General features: G+C 34.6%; 1 protein-coding gene across 3 annotated transcripts in view; it reads left to right on the top strand.

Annotated features, from left to right (window-relative positions):
* Window positions 1-3,527, top strand: part of LOC6053604 (receptor expression-enhancing protein 1) — a 53,026-nt gene extending 49,499 nt beyond the window's left edge. For 2 of the 3 annotated variants that reach the window (XR_005277237.1, XR_005277238.1), the window contains one exon: window positions 2,060-2,148. Coding sequence is in view for 1 of the 3 variants with exons in the window: in XM_038253745.1 (XP_038109673.1) it covers window positions 2,060-2,146 (87 nt within the window). In the remaining 2 variants the exon portion in view is untranslated. Of the gene's footprint in view, window positions 1-2,059 lie in introns of all 3 variants that reach the window. The other variant, XM_038253745.1, reaches the window with a different exon arrangement.
* The last annotated feature ends 13,214 nt before the right edge of the window (window positions 3,528-16,741 follow it).

The following is a 16,741-nucleotide window of genomic DNA, read 5'->3' as shown; positions in this document are numbered from 1 at the left end:
TACTTTCGCTCACCAGCTCACGTGAGCGCAAAATGCTCCGGTGAGCGTGAGCGAGCACGAGCTACCTGATAAAAACTCACGCTCCAGCTGGAGCGAGCAAGCTTTCCGTGAGCGCTCGCTCATTCGCAACCCTGCTAAAAACTAAAAACTAAAAACTAAAAACTAAAAACTAAAAACTAAAAACTAAAAACTAAAAACTAAAAACTAAAAACTAAAAACTAAAAACTAAAAACTAAAAACTAAAAACTAAAAACTAAAAACTAAAAACTAAAAACTAAAAACTAAAAACTAAAACTAAAAACTAAAAACTAAAAACTAAAAACTAAAAACTAAAAACTAAAAACTAAAAACTAAAAACTAAAAACTAAAAACTAAAAACTAAAAACTAAAAACTAAAAACTAAAAACTAAAAACTAAAAACTAAAAACTAAAAACTAAAAACTAAAACTAAAAACTAAAAACTAAAAACTAAAACTAAAAACTAAAAACTAAAAACTAAAAACTAAAACTAAAAACTAAAAACTAAAAACTAAAAACTAAAAACTAAAAACTAAAAACTAAAAACTAAAAACTAAAAACTAAAAAAACTAAAAACTAAAAACTAAAAACTAAAAACTAAAAACTAAAAACTAAAAACTAAAAACTAAAAACTAAAAACTAAAAACTAAAAACTAAAAACTAAAAACTAAAACTAAAAACTAAAAACTAAAAACTAAAACTAAAAACTAAAAACTAAAACTAAAAACTAAAAACTAAAAACTAAAAACTAAAAACTAAAACTAAAAACTAAAAACTAAAAACTAAAAACTAAAAACTAAAAACTAAAAACTAAAAACTAAAAACTAAAACTAAAAACTAAAAACTAAAAACTAAAAACTAAAAACTAAAACTAAAACTAAAAACTAAAACTAAAAACTAAAAACTAAAAACTAAAAACTAAAAACTAAAACTAAAAACTAAAAACTAAAACTAAAAACTAAAAACTAAAAACTAAAAACTAAAAACTAAAAACTAAAACTAAAAACTAAAAACTAAAAACTAAAAACTAAAAACTAAAAACTAAAACTAAAAACTAAAAACTAAAAACTAAAAACTAAAAACTAAAAGACAAAATACAAAAGAAAAAGACAAAAAGACAAAAAGACAAAAAGACAAAAAGACAAAAAGACAAAAAGACAAAAAGACAAAAAGACAAAAAGACAAAAAGACAAAAAGACAAAAAGACAAAAAGACAAAAAGACAAAAAGACAAAAAGACAAAAGACAAAAAGACAAAAAGACAAAAAGACAAAAAGACAAAAGACAAAAAGACAAAAAGACAAAAAGACAAAAAGACAAAAAGACAAAAAGACAAAAAAGACAAAAAGACAAAAAGACAAAAAGACAAAAAGACAAAAAGACAAAAAGACAAAAAGACAAAAAGACAAAAAAGACAAAAAGACAAAAAGACAAAAAAGACAAAAAAGACAAAAAAGACAAAAAAGACAGAAAAGACAAAAAAGACAAAAAAGACAAAAAAGACAAAAAAGACAAAAAAGACAAAAAAGACAAAAAAGACAAAAAAGACAAAAAAGACAAAAAGACAAACAGACAAAAAAGACAATTTTTCTAATATTTTTAAAAGAGTGAAATTCTAAGCAAAAGGATACTTTTACCTATTTTTCATGAGATGTTAATCTACGTGTTTGCAAGTACGAAAATAGATTCTTTGCCTGATCTTTTGTATTGATTAGTTTGTAGTTTTCATCTTATTATATGTTTATTGTTTTTCCTGAAAATGGTTTGTTTTTCGGTTTCATACCGTTTGTTCGACATTTTGTGAATAATTTCATATGATTGAAAAGAAAAGTTTCCTCTTTCAATTTTCATTTCGTGCCTTGTTGATTTTGTTGAAAAGTGTTATCCGCTTGACTTCAAAAAAGTGTTTGCTTCTAAACTGTCAACGAAAAGACAATTTAGTTTGAGAAACGTTTGCTAACACTATGATCATTTGTTTACTAACTTTTTATTTGCGTGCACGTGACAAGAAATATAACCACAAGAAATTTTCAACTTTCCAGGATAAAATGTCTGCTAGCTGCACCACATTACCTCGTTCCAAAAAGGCGGAAAAGGTCATTAAAACACGCTCGAAGACAGAAAAGTAAACAACAAGAATTACTTTTTCCCTTATTTAAAGAAAAATGAGACAGACTCTAAATTTTCAACATTTAGTTCCACGCTTTAGTTTATGGTTTTACGATATTTTTTTAAAGTAATCTCGAATGGTGCTTCTAAAAAAGTGAAATAAAGTGTTAAAATTCGAGCAAGGAGCACACAGGCAAACAAGAGAGCTTAAAGGCGCCACAAGCAAATGACATTGCTTTTGATCTGAGAAGACAACATATAATACTTTTAAATTCACCCAACTTGCTGACAAGCAGAGAGCTAAAGTCGATGGAAACTTTAATGATCTATTGAAAACAGAAAAAAAACCCAATAAATACCCAAAATGGAAGCATTTATTGAACGTAGAGCAGAACACGATTAAAATACCAGTTTAGTGAGTAAGGAATGCCAAACTATGAAGAAAAAAAAAAAGCGAGAGGACTAATAAATTACTGACCCATAGCGAAAGAAAATGAAGGAACTGACTAGGAAAGTTTTATCTCGAAAGAAACGTAAACAGTTACGAGAACAACCTCCGTTTTTGTGATCTCCTTTTAAGTCTCATTGTCTCATTGTATTTACTTGTTTTGAGCACTTTCTTGCTTTTTAGGTTTCACAAGTCCAAAAAAGAATTTGCCACGAGTAGGATTGTTTAGCAACTTTAAAAATCATACTGTAAATACACACACATAGTGGAAATTGCGAAAAACATAATTGTTGTGTATGCTTAAGAAAATTTATTTAGTCTTAGAAGATTATTTCGACAGAAAATATTACGCGCACGAACTCCTCATTAAACTTATGAATGCATGTTAATTGATGTTTAGAAAAATGTAGCACAACATTGTGAATGTTACGGACGAAGATAGGTTTGCAATGGTCATATTTAGGCTTTATTTTGATACTTTCGAATCACACGACATATCTTCGACTATTTAAAGATGACATTAAGAGAAACAAAAACTTAGTTTAACCAATCAATAAGAACGGAAGGCAGCATAGATAAAATCAATTGTTAAAAGTCATAAGAAAAAGATATAAACACCACAAACAGAAAAAAACACAATTCAAAGCACCATTTGAATCCCAACAATCGTCACATTTCCCAGTTGAGACAGCTGCAACATTTCAGAGGCAGCTTCAGTTGCGCAAAGACTTTAAAAGTTTGCTCAAAAAGCCCAGTTGCAGTGAATCATTTGAAAGATGATGATTACGAGAAAATACATAACACTTGAGGAACCCCCTTTTACTCTGCAAACTCATACGCTAGGTTTAATTTAGTGTACAATAAACGTTCTGAGTTTAGGTTATATATACGGAATGGAGTCCAGGAATGGAACGATGCAGATTACGATAAATAAACGTTGAAAGTTGGAGTAATAAATACAACTTTGTTTGTTTTTTCGTCCAAACTATCCGAACTTCTTTTAAACCTAATCTATTAAACTGTTGATAACTTTTCAACAAGAAGCAAATTAACTCATCAACTCTTTCCAGGAACCATTCAGCAAACTTTCCAATCACTCGCCAGCCCATCAACCCCGGTCAGGAATGAGAGCTCCAGTTTCCCTCCTTCCCGGAGTGACATTTCGATCATCCACAAAACTGTCATCGCGTGCATTTAAACGTGCACAACACGGTACGGTGATGGTCAGCTATCAGCTACCGCAAACCAAACCACAGTCCGCAAGAAGAAACCAGAAATATAACTACCTAATGAGAGAGAGACATTTCTCGACTGCCCGGCAACACTCTACTACACTCATCATAACTGTCCGCGCATATAAAGATCACCGCGTCTTCTGCGGATCGGTGTCATCTCGCGTCATTTTGCTGAAAGCTACATGACTCCAGCTGCTGACGACAGAGCGATGCTTGGCAAACAATTTTGATCTGCGCAGATTTGCGCGGTGACTTTGAGCGCCATGGTAGAAGTGCAATTCTTGAAGAATTGCTAGGTAAAATCAATCATTGTAAAAACTGTAACATCTTTAGGCCATTGCAAATAATTTTTCTAAATTAATGTCGACCCTTTAATTTTTTTTATCAAAAAATTCTAAGTTTTTAGATCGAGAAAAGTTCACCGCTGTGATAAATCTATTTAGAAATAGTGAAGTCGTGTCGGGGTTCGGTGGTTTAGTGGTTAGCGTGGTAGCTTCTAAATTCCAGTATGGCCTGGGTTCAATCCCAGACGGACCCGGTGGCATTTTTCGAGACGAGATTTGCCTGATCACGCCTTCTATCAGATGGGGAAGTAAAACGTCGGTCCATTTGCGTAAAAAGAGGCTATGGGTGACTCACCACACATAACCTTCGGACGCCTAGAAATGAGTACACTGAAATAAAAAAAAGTACCAAATTCCTAAATTCTAGGAATTTTGCCACTTTTCCTTATTTAGTAATCGGGTTTTTTGGATCACTTAATTAGGAAAGGAGGCAAAATTCCTAGAATTTAGGAATTTGGTACTTTTTTTTTATTTCAGTGTAGAAACTTGCAACAGAGCCCACAAAAGACCCGGGGGTCGTTAAAGTGGATTGCTTTGCTTTTTGAAGTCGTGTAGTGGTAGCCAAAAATAACAGTTTCAAAAGTAGTACATACCGATACAAGGAATGAAAAGTTCTACGTTCCAGCATTGAAATGGGAGCTATAAAATTAAACTTTCGAAACTTGTATATAATAGTAGTAAATTTCAGTATCATTATCATTTGATCGGTGAATTGACTAAGCACATGATTGATTGTAAAATCACATTCATAGGTTGTAATTTGAAATTGCAAAAAATGTTGTATGCAACTTATTGCAAAACATCTTCTTTTTGCATCATGTTGCATAAACTACTGTTTCCAAACAACTTTCGGGTATTCCAAAACTTTTCTGACATGGACGATGTAGATTCAAAGATATTTTAGAAAATCTTATCAAACTTTTTCACAGAAGTGCTATTATGGCTCAGAAATTTGAGTACACAACCTCACTTTCCTATGGGTAATTCTCCGCCAACTCACACAGCAGTTGCCCCGACCCCTCTTCGATTTGCGTGAAACTTTGTCCTAAGGGGTAACTTTTGTCCCTGATCACGAATCCGAGGTCCGTTTTTTGATATCTCGTGACGGAGGGGCGGTACGACCCCTTCCATTTTTGAACATGCGAAAAAAGAGGTGTTTTTCAATAATTTGCAGCCTGAAACGGTGATGAGATAGAAATTTGGTGTCAAAGGGACTTTTATGTAAAATTAGACGCCCGATTTGATGGCGTACCCAGAATTCCGAAAAAACGTATTTTTCATCGAAAAAAACACTTAAAAAAGTTTTAAAAATTCTCCCATTTTCCGTTACTCGACTGTAAAAAATTTTGGAACATGTCATTTTATGGCAAATTTAATGTACTTTTCGAATCTACATTGACCCAGAAGGGTCATTTTTTCATTTAGAACAAAATTTTTCATTTTAAAATTTAGTGTTTTTTCTAACTTTGCAGGGTTATTTTTTAGAGTGTAACAATGTTCTACAAAGTTGTAGAACAGACAATTACAAAAAATTTGATATATAGACATAAGGGGTTTGCTTATAAACATCAAGAGTTATCGCGATTTTACGAAAAAAAGTTTTGAAAAAGTTGGTCTTCATCGATCATGGCCGTTCATGGTCACCCGCGACAGACACGGACGACGAAACAAAGAGAAACGCAAAAAGTAACTTTTTCAAAACTTTTTTTCGTAAAATCGCGATAACTCGTGATGTTTATAAGCAAACCCCTTATGTCTACATATCAAATTTTTTGTAATTGTCTGTTCTACAACTTTGTAGAACATTGTTACACTCTAAAAAATAACCCTGCAAATTTAGAAAAAAACACGAAATTTTAAAATGAAAAATTTTGTTCTAAATGAAAAAATGACCCTTCTGGGTCAATGTAGATTCGAAAAGTACATTCAATTTCCCATAAAATGACATGTTCCAAAATTTTTTACAGTCGAGTAACGGAAAATGGGAGAATTTTTACCACATATTACCACATATTACCTATTCAACGATGTATAACATGATATATAACATGATGTTTGGTTCAGTTTACTGCCATTTATTCAACTTCCAAAAATATGCAAAAACACATTTTTATACATAACTTTTGAACTACTTATCGAAACTTCAAACAATTCAATAGCACCGTATGGGACCCTAAACCAAGTCGAATGCAACTGGTTTGGTCAAAATCGGTTCAGCCAGTGCTGAGAAAACTGCGTGACATTATTGGTCACATACACACACACACATACACACACACATACACACACATACACACACACATACACACAGACATTTGTTCAGTTTTCGATTCTGAGTCGATATGTATACATCATGGTGGGTTTTCGAGCTTTAAATAAAAAGTTCAATTTTAGAGCAGGATTATAGCCTTACCTCAGTGAGGAAGGCAAAATCGGCAAATAGGGGAAATCTACCCATTTTAATCCTAATAAGCGGTCGTGTTTGAATGATGCTGGATAATCTAGAGTCTCCCTTGAATTTTACTAAAACCAAGTACACCAACGAGTAGAGCAAGTTTTTGTGAACATTTCTGTTTATTTTCACTTTCACTAAAAGTTATTCTATTTCTTTACCAAGCATTTAACAAAAAAAAATCCCAAGGGTATTCTAATCGAGGCGAATGCATTGGGCCACGCCCATTTTTCTAATATCGGCTTAGTTCTTTTTTCTTCCAACACTCTGTCGAGTGTTGCCATTTGCGCTGACAGTTCAAACGAACACTCACGAAAAGTGGCATTTATAGGAAAGTTTCCTGGCATCGCTGGCTGTGCTGCTGGTGGTGTTGACGGCCAGCCTTTGTTCTTTTTGCCTTCGTCTCTCGCTCGGTTTTCTTCAGCCTTCGGTTGGAATGCAAAGTGAAAATTGAAACGTCAAACGACTTGACGCGTTTGTTTTTTGATGGCGCTTGCTAATTTATTACATTTTTCGGGATTATTCTTCAAGTGAGTGCCTTACTAATGATCAAAAGAACATGTTGCCGGTAGTTGGAAGCAATTTCATATCTTAAGCGCCGTGAAAAAGTAAGCGAAAGTGAAAAGGTAATTTTGGCGATATTCATTAAGCGTTTGAGGATTCTCGTGTGTGTCACTGTGTGTGCCAACAAAATGATGAGAAGTGGTCTCGCAAAATACAAATTATGATCAAAAGTGCATTAAATGTGATCTTTTTGGCCAGTAAGTGGCATACATTTGCGTGCTTACTCGAGGCGGTGCTGTTGCTGGTAAGTTTATAGCCCAAATAGTATTTTTGGAGCTTTAATCGAGCATCAAACTCTCCATATGACGAAGATAGGTGTTTGATTGGAAAGGGTAGATTTCCCCTACCTACAACTTTTCCGAAGTCTTCAAATTGATCAGAAATTCTCTCAAAAGTTACAACTGTTTGAATATTTACGTACCATTTTTGTATGAACAGCTGCCGAAATTGTATGAAGACTTGTATGCGTGAACCAATAACACAAAATAGCTTCTTTGATCATAGGGAAGGCCCCCATAAAGTTTGAGCCAAATAAAAAAATACAAATAAAATCCATTTCCGGTTTTCGTAGAGAATTGCTCCAATGGAGTAATGCTCATAGACCTATATTTAAATGTTTTTCTTATCTCAGAGGTTGTGTCTCAGAAACAACATTTTCAATCCTCTAAGTTTTCAAATCAAATATGTTGACATTATCAACACCTTTTTCAGAAAAAAAATATATTCGCTGTTCATTTTCTATAGTGGCTTTAACTTAATAATGATTAAGAAGAATATACTGCCCCTGATCGCATAAATGTCCCATATGCATTTTCATCGTTTTTGAGTTATCGTTGCAGTTTTGTTCAGAATCGCGAGATCTTTCAGAAAAGCCTATAACATTAGGGTGTAATATGGTTGTATGGAAAAAAATAAAGTTGTCCAAATTTAGCGAGCACAACCATTTTTCAGTTCCTTTTGGGGTCCTAAACAACTCCCCAAAGTTTGGGAACGATTGGTTTAGTCCTCACTTTGCGCAAAGCGATTAATTTTTTCATATAAATTTGTATGGGAAAAACATTTTTTTTGGATTTTGATATTTATAAAATCTACGTTTCACGCTGTACTAAAACCGGATTCATATTCGGATGCTCTGGAAGGTGCTCTACAACTTTCCCGAAGAGAGTATGGTGCTAACTTGCTCCTATCAAAAGATACAGCGTGTTCAAAACTCGTCTAAAACGTGTTTTTTGCTCAAAAATCACGTTTTAGACGAGTTTTGAACGCTGTATCTTATTTCAGGGACGAGCTAGCACCATCTCTTCGAAAGTGAACATTCCAGAGCATCGAATATGAATCTTTAGTACAGCGTGAATTTTATAAATATCAAAACTCAAAAAATGGATTTTTCCATACAAATTTATATGGAAAATTGAATCGCTTTGCGCAAAGTGAGGACTATACCAATCGTTCCCAAACTTTGGGGAGTTGTTTAGGACCCCAAAAGGAACTGAAAAATTGCTGTGCTGGAAAATCGATTTTGATATTACACCCTACTATAACATCCAGTACTTTGTTCTAGAAATCAGGAGGAAATCGAGTTTTTTCGTGAAAAATTTACACGTAACCTTATGTGAGGGACAAACTTCAAATGCGTTTAACTCAGCTTGCTGTTTTTGCATATGGGACATTTATGTGAACATGGGCAGTATAGTACTTTTCAATTGATTTTTTTTAACTTCCTTAGCCCACTAAAAATTTCTTCTCTAGGTGAACGGAAAGAAACTTAATTTTTAAATTATTTTTTTGGGCTTGGTAGTTGAGAAATTTACCATGACATTTTTTTATTTGATTTAAACTTTCCGAGACACTTTTCTATTTCCAAGTAAACTTTTTTGCTGCATTAGTTTACGCATATCAGTCTCCATACAATTTTGGCAGCTATCCGAAAATGTTATATAAATATTCGAAAATCTGTATCTTGCGAAGGAATTTCCGATTGAATTGGTCCGTATAAAAATATAAAAATTGAAATAACAAGCCATGGTTTCAAGTGGTTTTACAATCAATAGTTTTCAAAATATCCAAGTATTGAAGAGATTTTTTTTTTCGCTGAATAAATACTGGAAAAACTGCATGTTGAATATTTGCCTACTACAATTCCAAATCCATCAGTAAAAATTTCCATATTGATTTTATTTTGCGCAAACTTTTGTCAAATAAAAAACTAACTTAATCCACCTATGTGGTTGGAGCCTTCCTCACTCATTACCATCAATGGCTGTACACAAATTTCATCATTTTTTTAGATCTGGATTAAAAAAGAACATAAATATCACTTAAGTGGCCATATCTCGAGACAGGGTTGCCAGATCTTCATTGTTTTGGACTCGTTGGAAAGGTATTTTGATAACCTAACCAACGATGGGTTGGATAATGGATCCGGACATAGTTTACATACATTTAAGTGTGATCCGGCTTCCAAAAAGTACATAAATATAACTTTAGTGGCCATATCTCGAGACAGGGTTGCCACATCTTCAATGTTTTTGACTCGATGGAAAGATCATTTGATAACCTAATCAACGATGGGTCTGATGGTGGATTCGGACATAGTTTACATACATTTAAGTGAGATCCGGCTTCAGAAAAGTACATCAATATCACTTAAGTGGCGATATCTCGTGACAGGGTTGCCAGATCTTCAATGTTTTGGACTCGTTGGAAAGGTCTTTTGATAACCTAACCAACGATGGGTCGGATGATGGACCCGGACATAGTTTACATACATTTAAGTGAGATCCGGCTTCCAAAAAGTACATAAATATCACTTAAGTGGCCATATCTCGAGACAGGGTTGCCAGATCTTCAATGTTGTGGACTCGATGGAAAGGTCTTTTGATAACCTAACTAACGATGGGTCGGATGGTGGATCCGGACATCGTTTACATACATTTAAGTGAGATCCGGCTTCCAAAAAGTACATCAATATCACTTAAGTGGCCATATCTCGAGACAGGGTTGCCAGATCTTCAATGTTTTGGACTCGTTGGAAAGGTCTTTTGATAACCAAACCAACGATGGGTCGGATGATGGACCCGGACATAGTTTACATACATTTAAGTGAGATCCGGATATATGTGAAAACACATTTTTATACATAACTTTTGAACTACTTATCGAAACTTCAATCTGTATAAAACTCGATCTATGAGACCCTAAACCAAGTCGAATGCAACAAGTTCGGGTCAAATCGGTTCAGCCAGTGCCGAGAAACATGAGCTAGTTTGTTGGTCACATACATACATACACACACACATACACACACACATACACACACACACATACACACAGACATTTGTTCAGTTTTCGATTCTGAGTCGATATGTATACATGAAGGTGGGTCTACGACGTTTTTATACAAAGTTCATTTTTAGAGCAAGATTATAGCCTTACCTCAGTGAGGAAGGCAAAATCCTAAAAATAATTTAAAAAAGCCTCAATTCTTGATGAATTAGTCACTGAACAATTTATTCTCAATATGCATTCCACCTGTGGGTCTCGTGGCGCAGGGGTAGCGGCTTCGGCTGCCGATCCCGATGATGCTATGAGACGCGGGTTCGATTCCCGCCTTATCCACTGAGCTTCTATCGGATGGTGAAGTAAAACGTCGGTCCCGGTTTCTCCTGTCTCGTCAGAGGCGCTGGAGCAGAAATCCCACGTTAGAGGAAGGCCATGCCCCGGGGGGCGTAGTGCCAATAGTTTCGTTTTTTTTTTTTTTGCATTCCACCTGTGAAAAACAGCAATATTCAATTTCTCAGAGAACTCCAGTCAGGCCATCCCGCCGCTGTTGTCACAAGAAAAAGTGCATAAACATTTGCCAAGATGCCGATGTGATAGCAGTTCGACGACTACCGACCGCGCGTTAAGAGACGGAGATCTACCGGCCGTGGCCGTGGCCTTATAGTTTAACCTATTTCGAGCCTGGTATCCCAGGTATACTGACACTGTTTCCATACCGGGAACGTGGGCCACATTTATAAGATATGGAGTTGAAAACTCGTTTTTCCCGCCCCGGTCACCAACCACTTGGCAGCGGCAATTCCAGACCGGCAGCGCAGCTCCATAAAAAGCAAACTCCGCAGCCCGACTGCAATCATCATACATAAAATGCGGATCGGGATATTTCTATACGACGACCCGGCTAGTGGAAAATGCCATTTTGCTAATTTCTTCCCTTGAGGTTTTTGTTTTTCCTTGTAGTTGCAGGTGAAATGGAACGCAATTTTGCAGACTCTGTGGTATGCATATTAGAGAGCTTGCAGATCTTTATTTTTCCGGTATTTTGAATCACCTGGACTACTAGTACCTTCTACACTCGTTCAAGTAACCCTGAGTTCAGACGAAACCAGTCCTATCAATCCTGAATGACTTCCAGTGCGAAAGGAAACGAAAGTGGGTTTCCAACTTGTGGATGCATCCACAATTGCGCGCACACCCAAGGGAAATGGATTAAAGCTGGATTTGGCGGCGTTGAAAGTGGATCCACCGGAATGGGTGGCCACGGTGCTTGGAGGATGCTTGGAACCGGCTCCTCCTGAGAAGGGGAAAACTAGGACAGTTTCGTTTTCAATACAAAACGCCCGCGTATGCGTACTATCGTGTTAACGAGTTTACTTTTACAAGTTTACACTGTGTCTAGTGCGTTGCTGCGTTTAATGAAACGTTGACCTATGATTTAGAGCTTTTTATTACAGTTATTTAGGCTGCGAAGGAGGTACCAGGAAATGAGTGCAATGATGCGTATAATGTGCATTTAACTACATGGATTAACTCAATAACTTGACTCGTTCAAACTGGATAAAACTCACAAGCAGACTCAAAGTCAGTGTTGTTGTTTTATATTTTTACTATAATTTTAGATTTTGTTAGTTTTTGGTTTGCATGCTTTATATGGGACATTTATGCGAATAGTGGTAGCTTAGTATGTTTAACTTCGGCTTTTATAAAATATTTTGAAGCTTGTAAATGCTTTTTATTTAAACATAGTTTTATTAAAAATGATTTTAGCCGGTCATTTCTTACTTTATCTGTTCAGCGACAACTCTCTTTCCTTTATTTTCATTTGTCCAGATATCAATTTTTATATTTGCTTTATTTTTTTTATCTTCCGTCTCACACTATTTTTTATTCTTCTGTCTCACAAAAATGGCCTTTAAATTATTAAAATAATTCTTTGGAAAATTGCAATCAAATCTTGAAGGCAAATTTAAATTGAATTTACTGAATTCTAAACAAATATAATTGTATCACTAAACATATTCAAATTGTCAAGTTTCCAGATATAGGGAAATATTTTCATATGTTTGGAAGATTGAGGATTAAACGAATTGTTTTGCAAAAGTTTGATAGACACTAACTTGCTGACTTCTCATTGAGCTATGTTTTGCTTGGTATGGGTTGGAAACGCTTTTTAGAAGCTGTAATCGAACGCAATGTTCTGATATGCCAACATTAGGTGCGCGATGGAATTACATGCAGTTCCCCATAGACTATAAAATGACGTTTACGTTCCATTCTAGAATTAATGAAAATAGTGAAATTGATGTTCATATGTCTTTAAAAATAAAATTGATATGATATGAAATATTTGATAATTAATAATTTTTATTCTTTCAAAATAGCTGAATCTCATCAATGAAGTGAAAAGTAATTAAAAATTCAGATTTTTAAATTAATCTAGCAAGATAAGTTAATTGGTTTATGCTGCTTTTTTGTTAAATTTTCAGAAAATAAATTATGTTTTGAAAAAATATTTATTTCCTGCTTTCACATTTTGGCAATAATATTTGTTCATTTTCTGGACCATTATTTTTAGAGAATTAGTGTAAACCAGGGTGACATTAAGAGGTTCAACATTTTTTGATAAATGAAATATACGAATAAAATACTAATGAAATCGTATCATATCATATACTCAGCTTGGTAGAAAAATGCTCAAAGTACACAGAAAAAAAATGTGTAAATTTGGAAGGCGTAATTTTGGAAGGTTGAATATTACCTCTTTTATGATGTAATTTTACCTCAATTTAGACTGAAAAAGTGACATTACAACAGAATAGTGGTAAAATTACACATTTTCAGAGGGAAAATTACACATTTTTTCTGACATAAAAGATGTACCCCTTCCCAGATGTAATTTTACCATGATTTTTTTTTCTGTGTACATCAAGAAGTAGTTTTCAAGAAATTTTGAAAAGTATTAAAAGTTAGGGAATTAAAATGATTAAAACAGTGATGAAAAGGACAATTCAAAAACTTTCAAAGTGTCATGTTTTTCTAAATTAAAAATAATTGGAATCGAAAACCAAAAGAACAAAACATAGAACTTTTTAATTAGTTTCAAAGTAACAACTATTGAGTGTTATTGAAACAAAATTTAAAAATCTTAGTAAGTTTGGAAAAAAATTTGTTACGATATTTATGAAAATTAATTTCTTATGAATTTTGATCAAACTTTTAGAATTTTTTATTCATTTATCCTCAAATTTATATACGTTTTATAAATAGTTTATAAAATTATTAAAACAATCATTCAAATGTAATTCAACTGAACTTTTACAAGTAACCTTACTTATTGTCAATTTAAAGTCGATTTAAAATTAATTTGAATCGCAAAACGGACTGCATTATCGAATTTTTGGGTAATTTTACACTTTAAATACCTGATTTAATATCACCAGAGGTGAAATAGAGCCTTTCTTACAAAATGATTAAACTCCGAGAAATATATAGGTGTAATTAATTTTTCAGAAACATAATGATACCACCCAGCCATTTTTTTTAATTTCAGAGGTACATTTTTTTTCGCAAGATATTTAAATTTTATTAAGAAAACATATTGGATTGACATTATTAGAAAAAAATAAAGGGTACTCAGTCTTTAATGTTAGTCTATGATTAACTTAAAGAAATATGTATCGCTATTGCACTTTGTCGATCAATTAAATTAATATTAATCTGGAAATACATTTTGGAAAAGCTTAAAATTTTGGGTCCAAACAGTTTATAGCGCATGTTTTCGAATGGCTTTTTGTTTGAAACTGAATTCTTTTAATTTGATAGTGTTATCTGTAAAATAGTCCAAAAAATACCTCTTAAAATGGCTTTGACCACATTTACTGGTCGAAAATTGTGAATCGAAAAATAAAATGTTCGTCTCCGACCCCACGGCTACAGATCTGAAATATAAAAATTGTGGGTTTTCCGAGCAGTTTTCCAGTGATGGAAGACACAAATTTTTAAGAGCGGATACAGACATCGCTCATGTATTTCAGAAAAAGAGTTCTCAAAAATCAGACTTTGAGTTCCGGGTTTCGGGCCAAAATTCAATCGAAAGAGCGCATTTAAACCTTCAATTTAGTAATAGGATTTTTTCGTGGGACGAATCCTCGCCGTGCACGATTTTTTTAAATTTCTGAGAAAAGCGTTTTTCCAAAAGCAAACCTTAAATCTTTCTTTTGTAAGAAAGGCAAAAGTTTAAATAAGTCCCTCCATTGAATCAACCCCAAGGACTCCCGGCCGCACCAGGCTGTGCTCAAATCTGTCGAAACGTCATAATGTCATCAAAATATCATCATATTTTGGGTTTTAGTATAATTTTACACAGAAATATGACCAACATTCGATTTTTCGACACTTTGGCTCAATTCTGAGAGCAGATTTAGATTCAGCGGGCAAAATTACGTAGAAAACATATTGTTGGACAATTTTCGAATTTCGTTGAGGTCACTTTTCCCTTGAAAATAGAAAATAGTTTTTAGAGCTCTAAAAGTGCTTCAAATATCACTTTTCTCTAAAACTTAACCCTGAATTGCTATGTTCAAAATACTGATTTTTGAAGGTTTGACTTCGTAAAATATAGTGATTAACAAAAAAATATCGTATTTTTAATTTTCCTAATTTTAACATCCAATTCGAATTCTTGACCCCATTTTACTATGTTCCGTTTTGATCCATTTTAACCGGAAAAAATGAAAATGCATCTAATTAATTTTTGAAAAATGATTTAAAAGGTTTCTGAATAAAAAAAACATAAAATGAAATCTCAACAGTTCAAAGCTAAAAACAATCAAAAAGATTGTATGCACTAAATGCTTAAAAAAGGAACAGAATCCACCTCAAAACCACAAACCAGTGAGCAGTGAGAGCTCACGTTATGTGAGCAACATTTGCATTTCTCTCTTGGTGAGTTTTTAAGCGCGCTTTCCTCTTCAAAAACCAAAACAAACCCCCCTCTTCTTATCCCCTCATCAACCCGCCGTAAACCCAGCTGAGCCAAACTTCTCTCACCTGCATCGCACTGTGCCGGCTCCAGCAAGCTTCTTCATGCCAATGCAACGATCACATGGTATTCACTCGGTCGATCCTCGGTCCGATCTTGCTTCAACTCTTTCAGTCGTCGCTGGACCATCGCGGCGTTCGGACGTGTTTGCACTGCTCAAGTATTTTTTTGCGGTTACTTCAACTAGACTAGTTGGAAGAAAGTCCTTTCGTTTAGTGCAAGTGTTTAAAGTTGTTTGAACACTCACGTACGAGAGGGGGTTGATACCGGCTGGTTTCGCTTCGTGGATCGTTTTTGGAAAGCCGAGTCCGGATGCAGTTAGTGCAGTTGCTGCAGCAGTCAGTTGTTTTACCTTAAGTTGCTTTGAAGCTAAACTGGATCAATGCTGCTATTTATGTGCATTAATAATTCTGCGCGCACGTTTTGGTGTGCGGAAATGCGTGATCCGCGGAAGTCAGATTCGGTCAGGGTTGGTGAGTGGTGAAGATAAACAATTTTATTTAGCTTTTATTTATGTTGTGTGGAAAAACTGATATTTCTGGTTTTGGTTCAGCTGCAGTCGACGAAAATAAAACAGTGAAACCAAGCCTGGGGCGAGCGCATTAATTAGTTTGACAACAACAAAAAAAGAGTCTTCTTCTCATATGCTAATTAAGTTGGTGAAATCGAAACCCCAAAAATAACCGTGGAAGCCCAGTGGGGGGAAAAGTGTGAGTGACCTTGCAGGCCGGTCCAGATCGCGCCACAGGAAACGATCAAATCGACAAAAAGGTGGTCCAAATTTCTGCAAACTCATCGCATGCAGAAACTGTCGATAAAAAGTGAAAAGGTGTGGTAGCAGATCAGCTCACGGCCATAAAACGACGCTCACGTTTTAATACAAATTCAAATCAATCGTAAACGATAGAAAAAGATCATCAGCTGTCCCACTTTGCCGTGGAGTTGCGGACAATCGTCAATATTGTCAATACCTTTCCGAAGTGTGCTACCGTGTTAGCTCTATAGTACCAACTGGAAAACACCTGAGCAAACACCTGATGGTCATAAAACTGCATTAGTGCAAAACCCATTGTCGTCGCAGTCGTCGTCGTCCATGTCTCTGCCTAGCTAATCCAAGTTACAGTTTTACGGTGTATGTTTTTTGAAAAAAAGAAAAAAAAATCGCTGTGCAAAACCTAAACAACAGTTTGTGGAATTCCTGGTACAACAATAGGCGGTACACGCTAGTGCTTGGAGTTATTCAATGGGG

The sequence above is a fragment of the Culex quinquefasciatus genome, chromosome 2 (assembly GCF_015732765.1).
Source record: "Culex quinquefasciatus strain JHB chromosome 2, VPISU_Cqui_1.0_pri_paternal, whole genome shotgun sequence".
NCBI lineage: Eukaryota > Metazoa > Arthropoda > Insecta > Diptera > Culicidae > Culex > Culex quinquefasciatus.
This window is presented reverse-complemented; position numbering and strand designations above follow the sequence as displayed.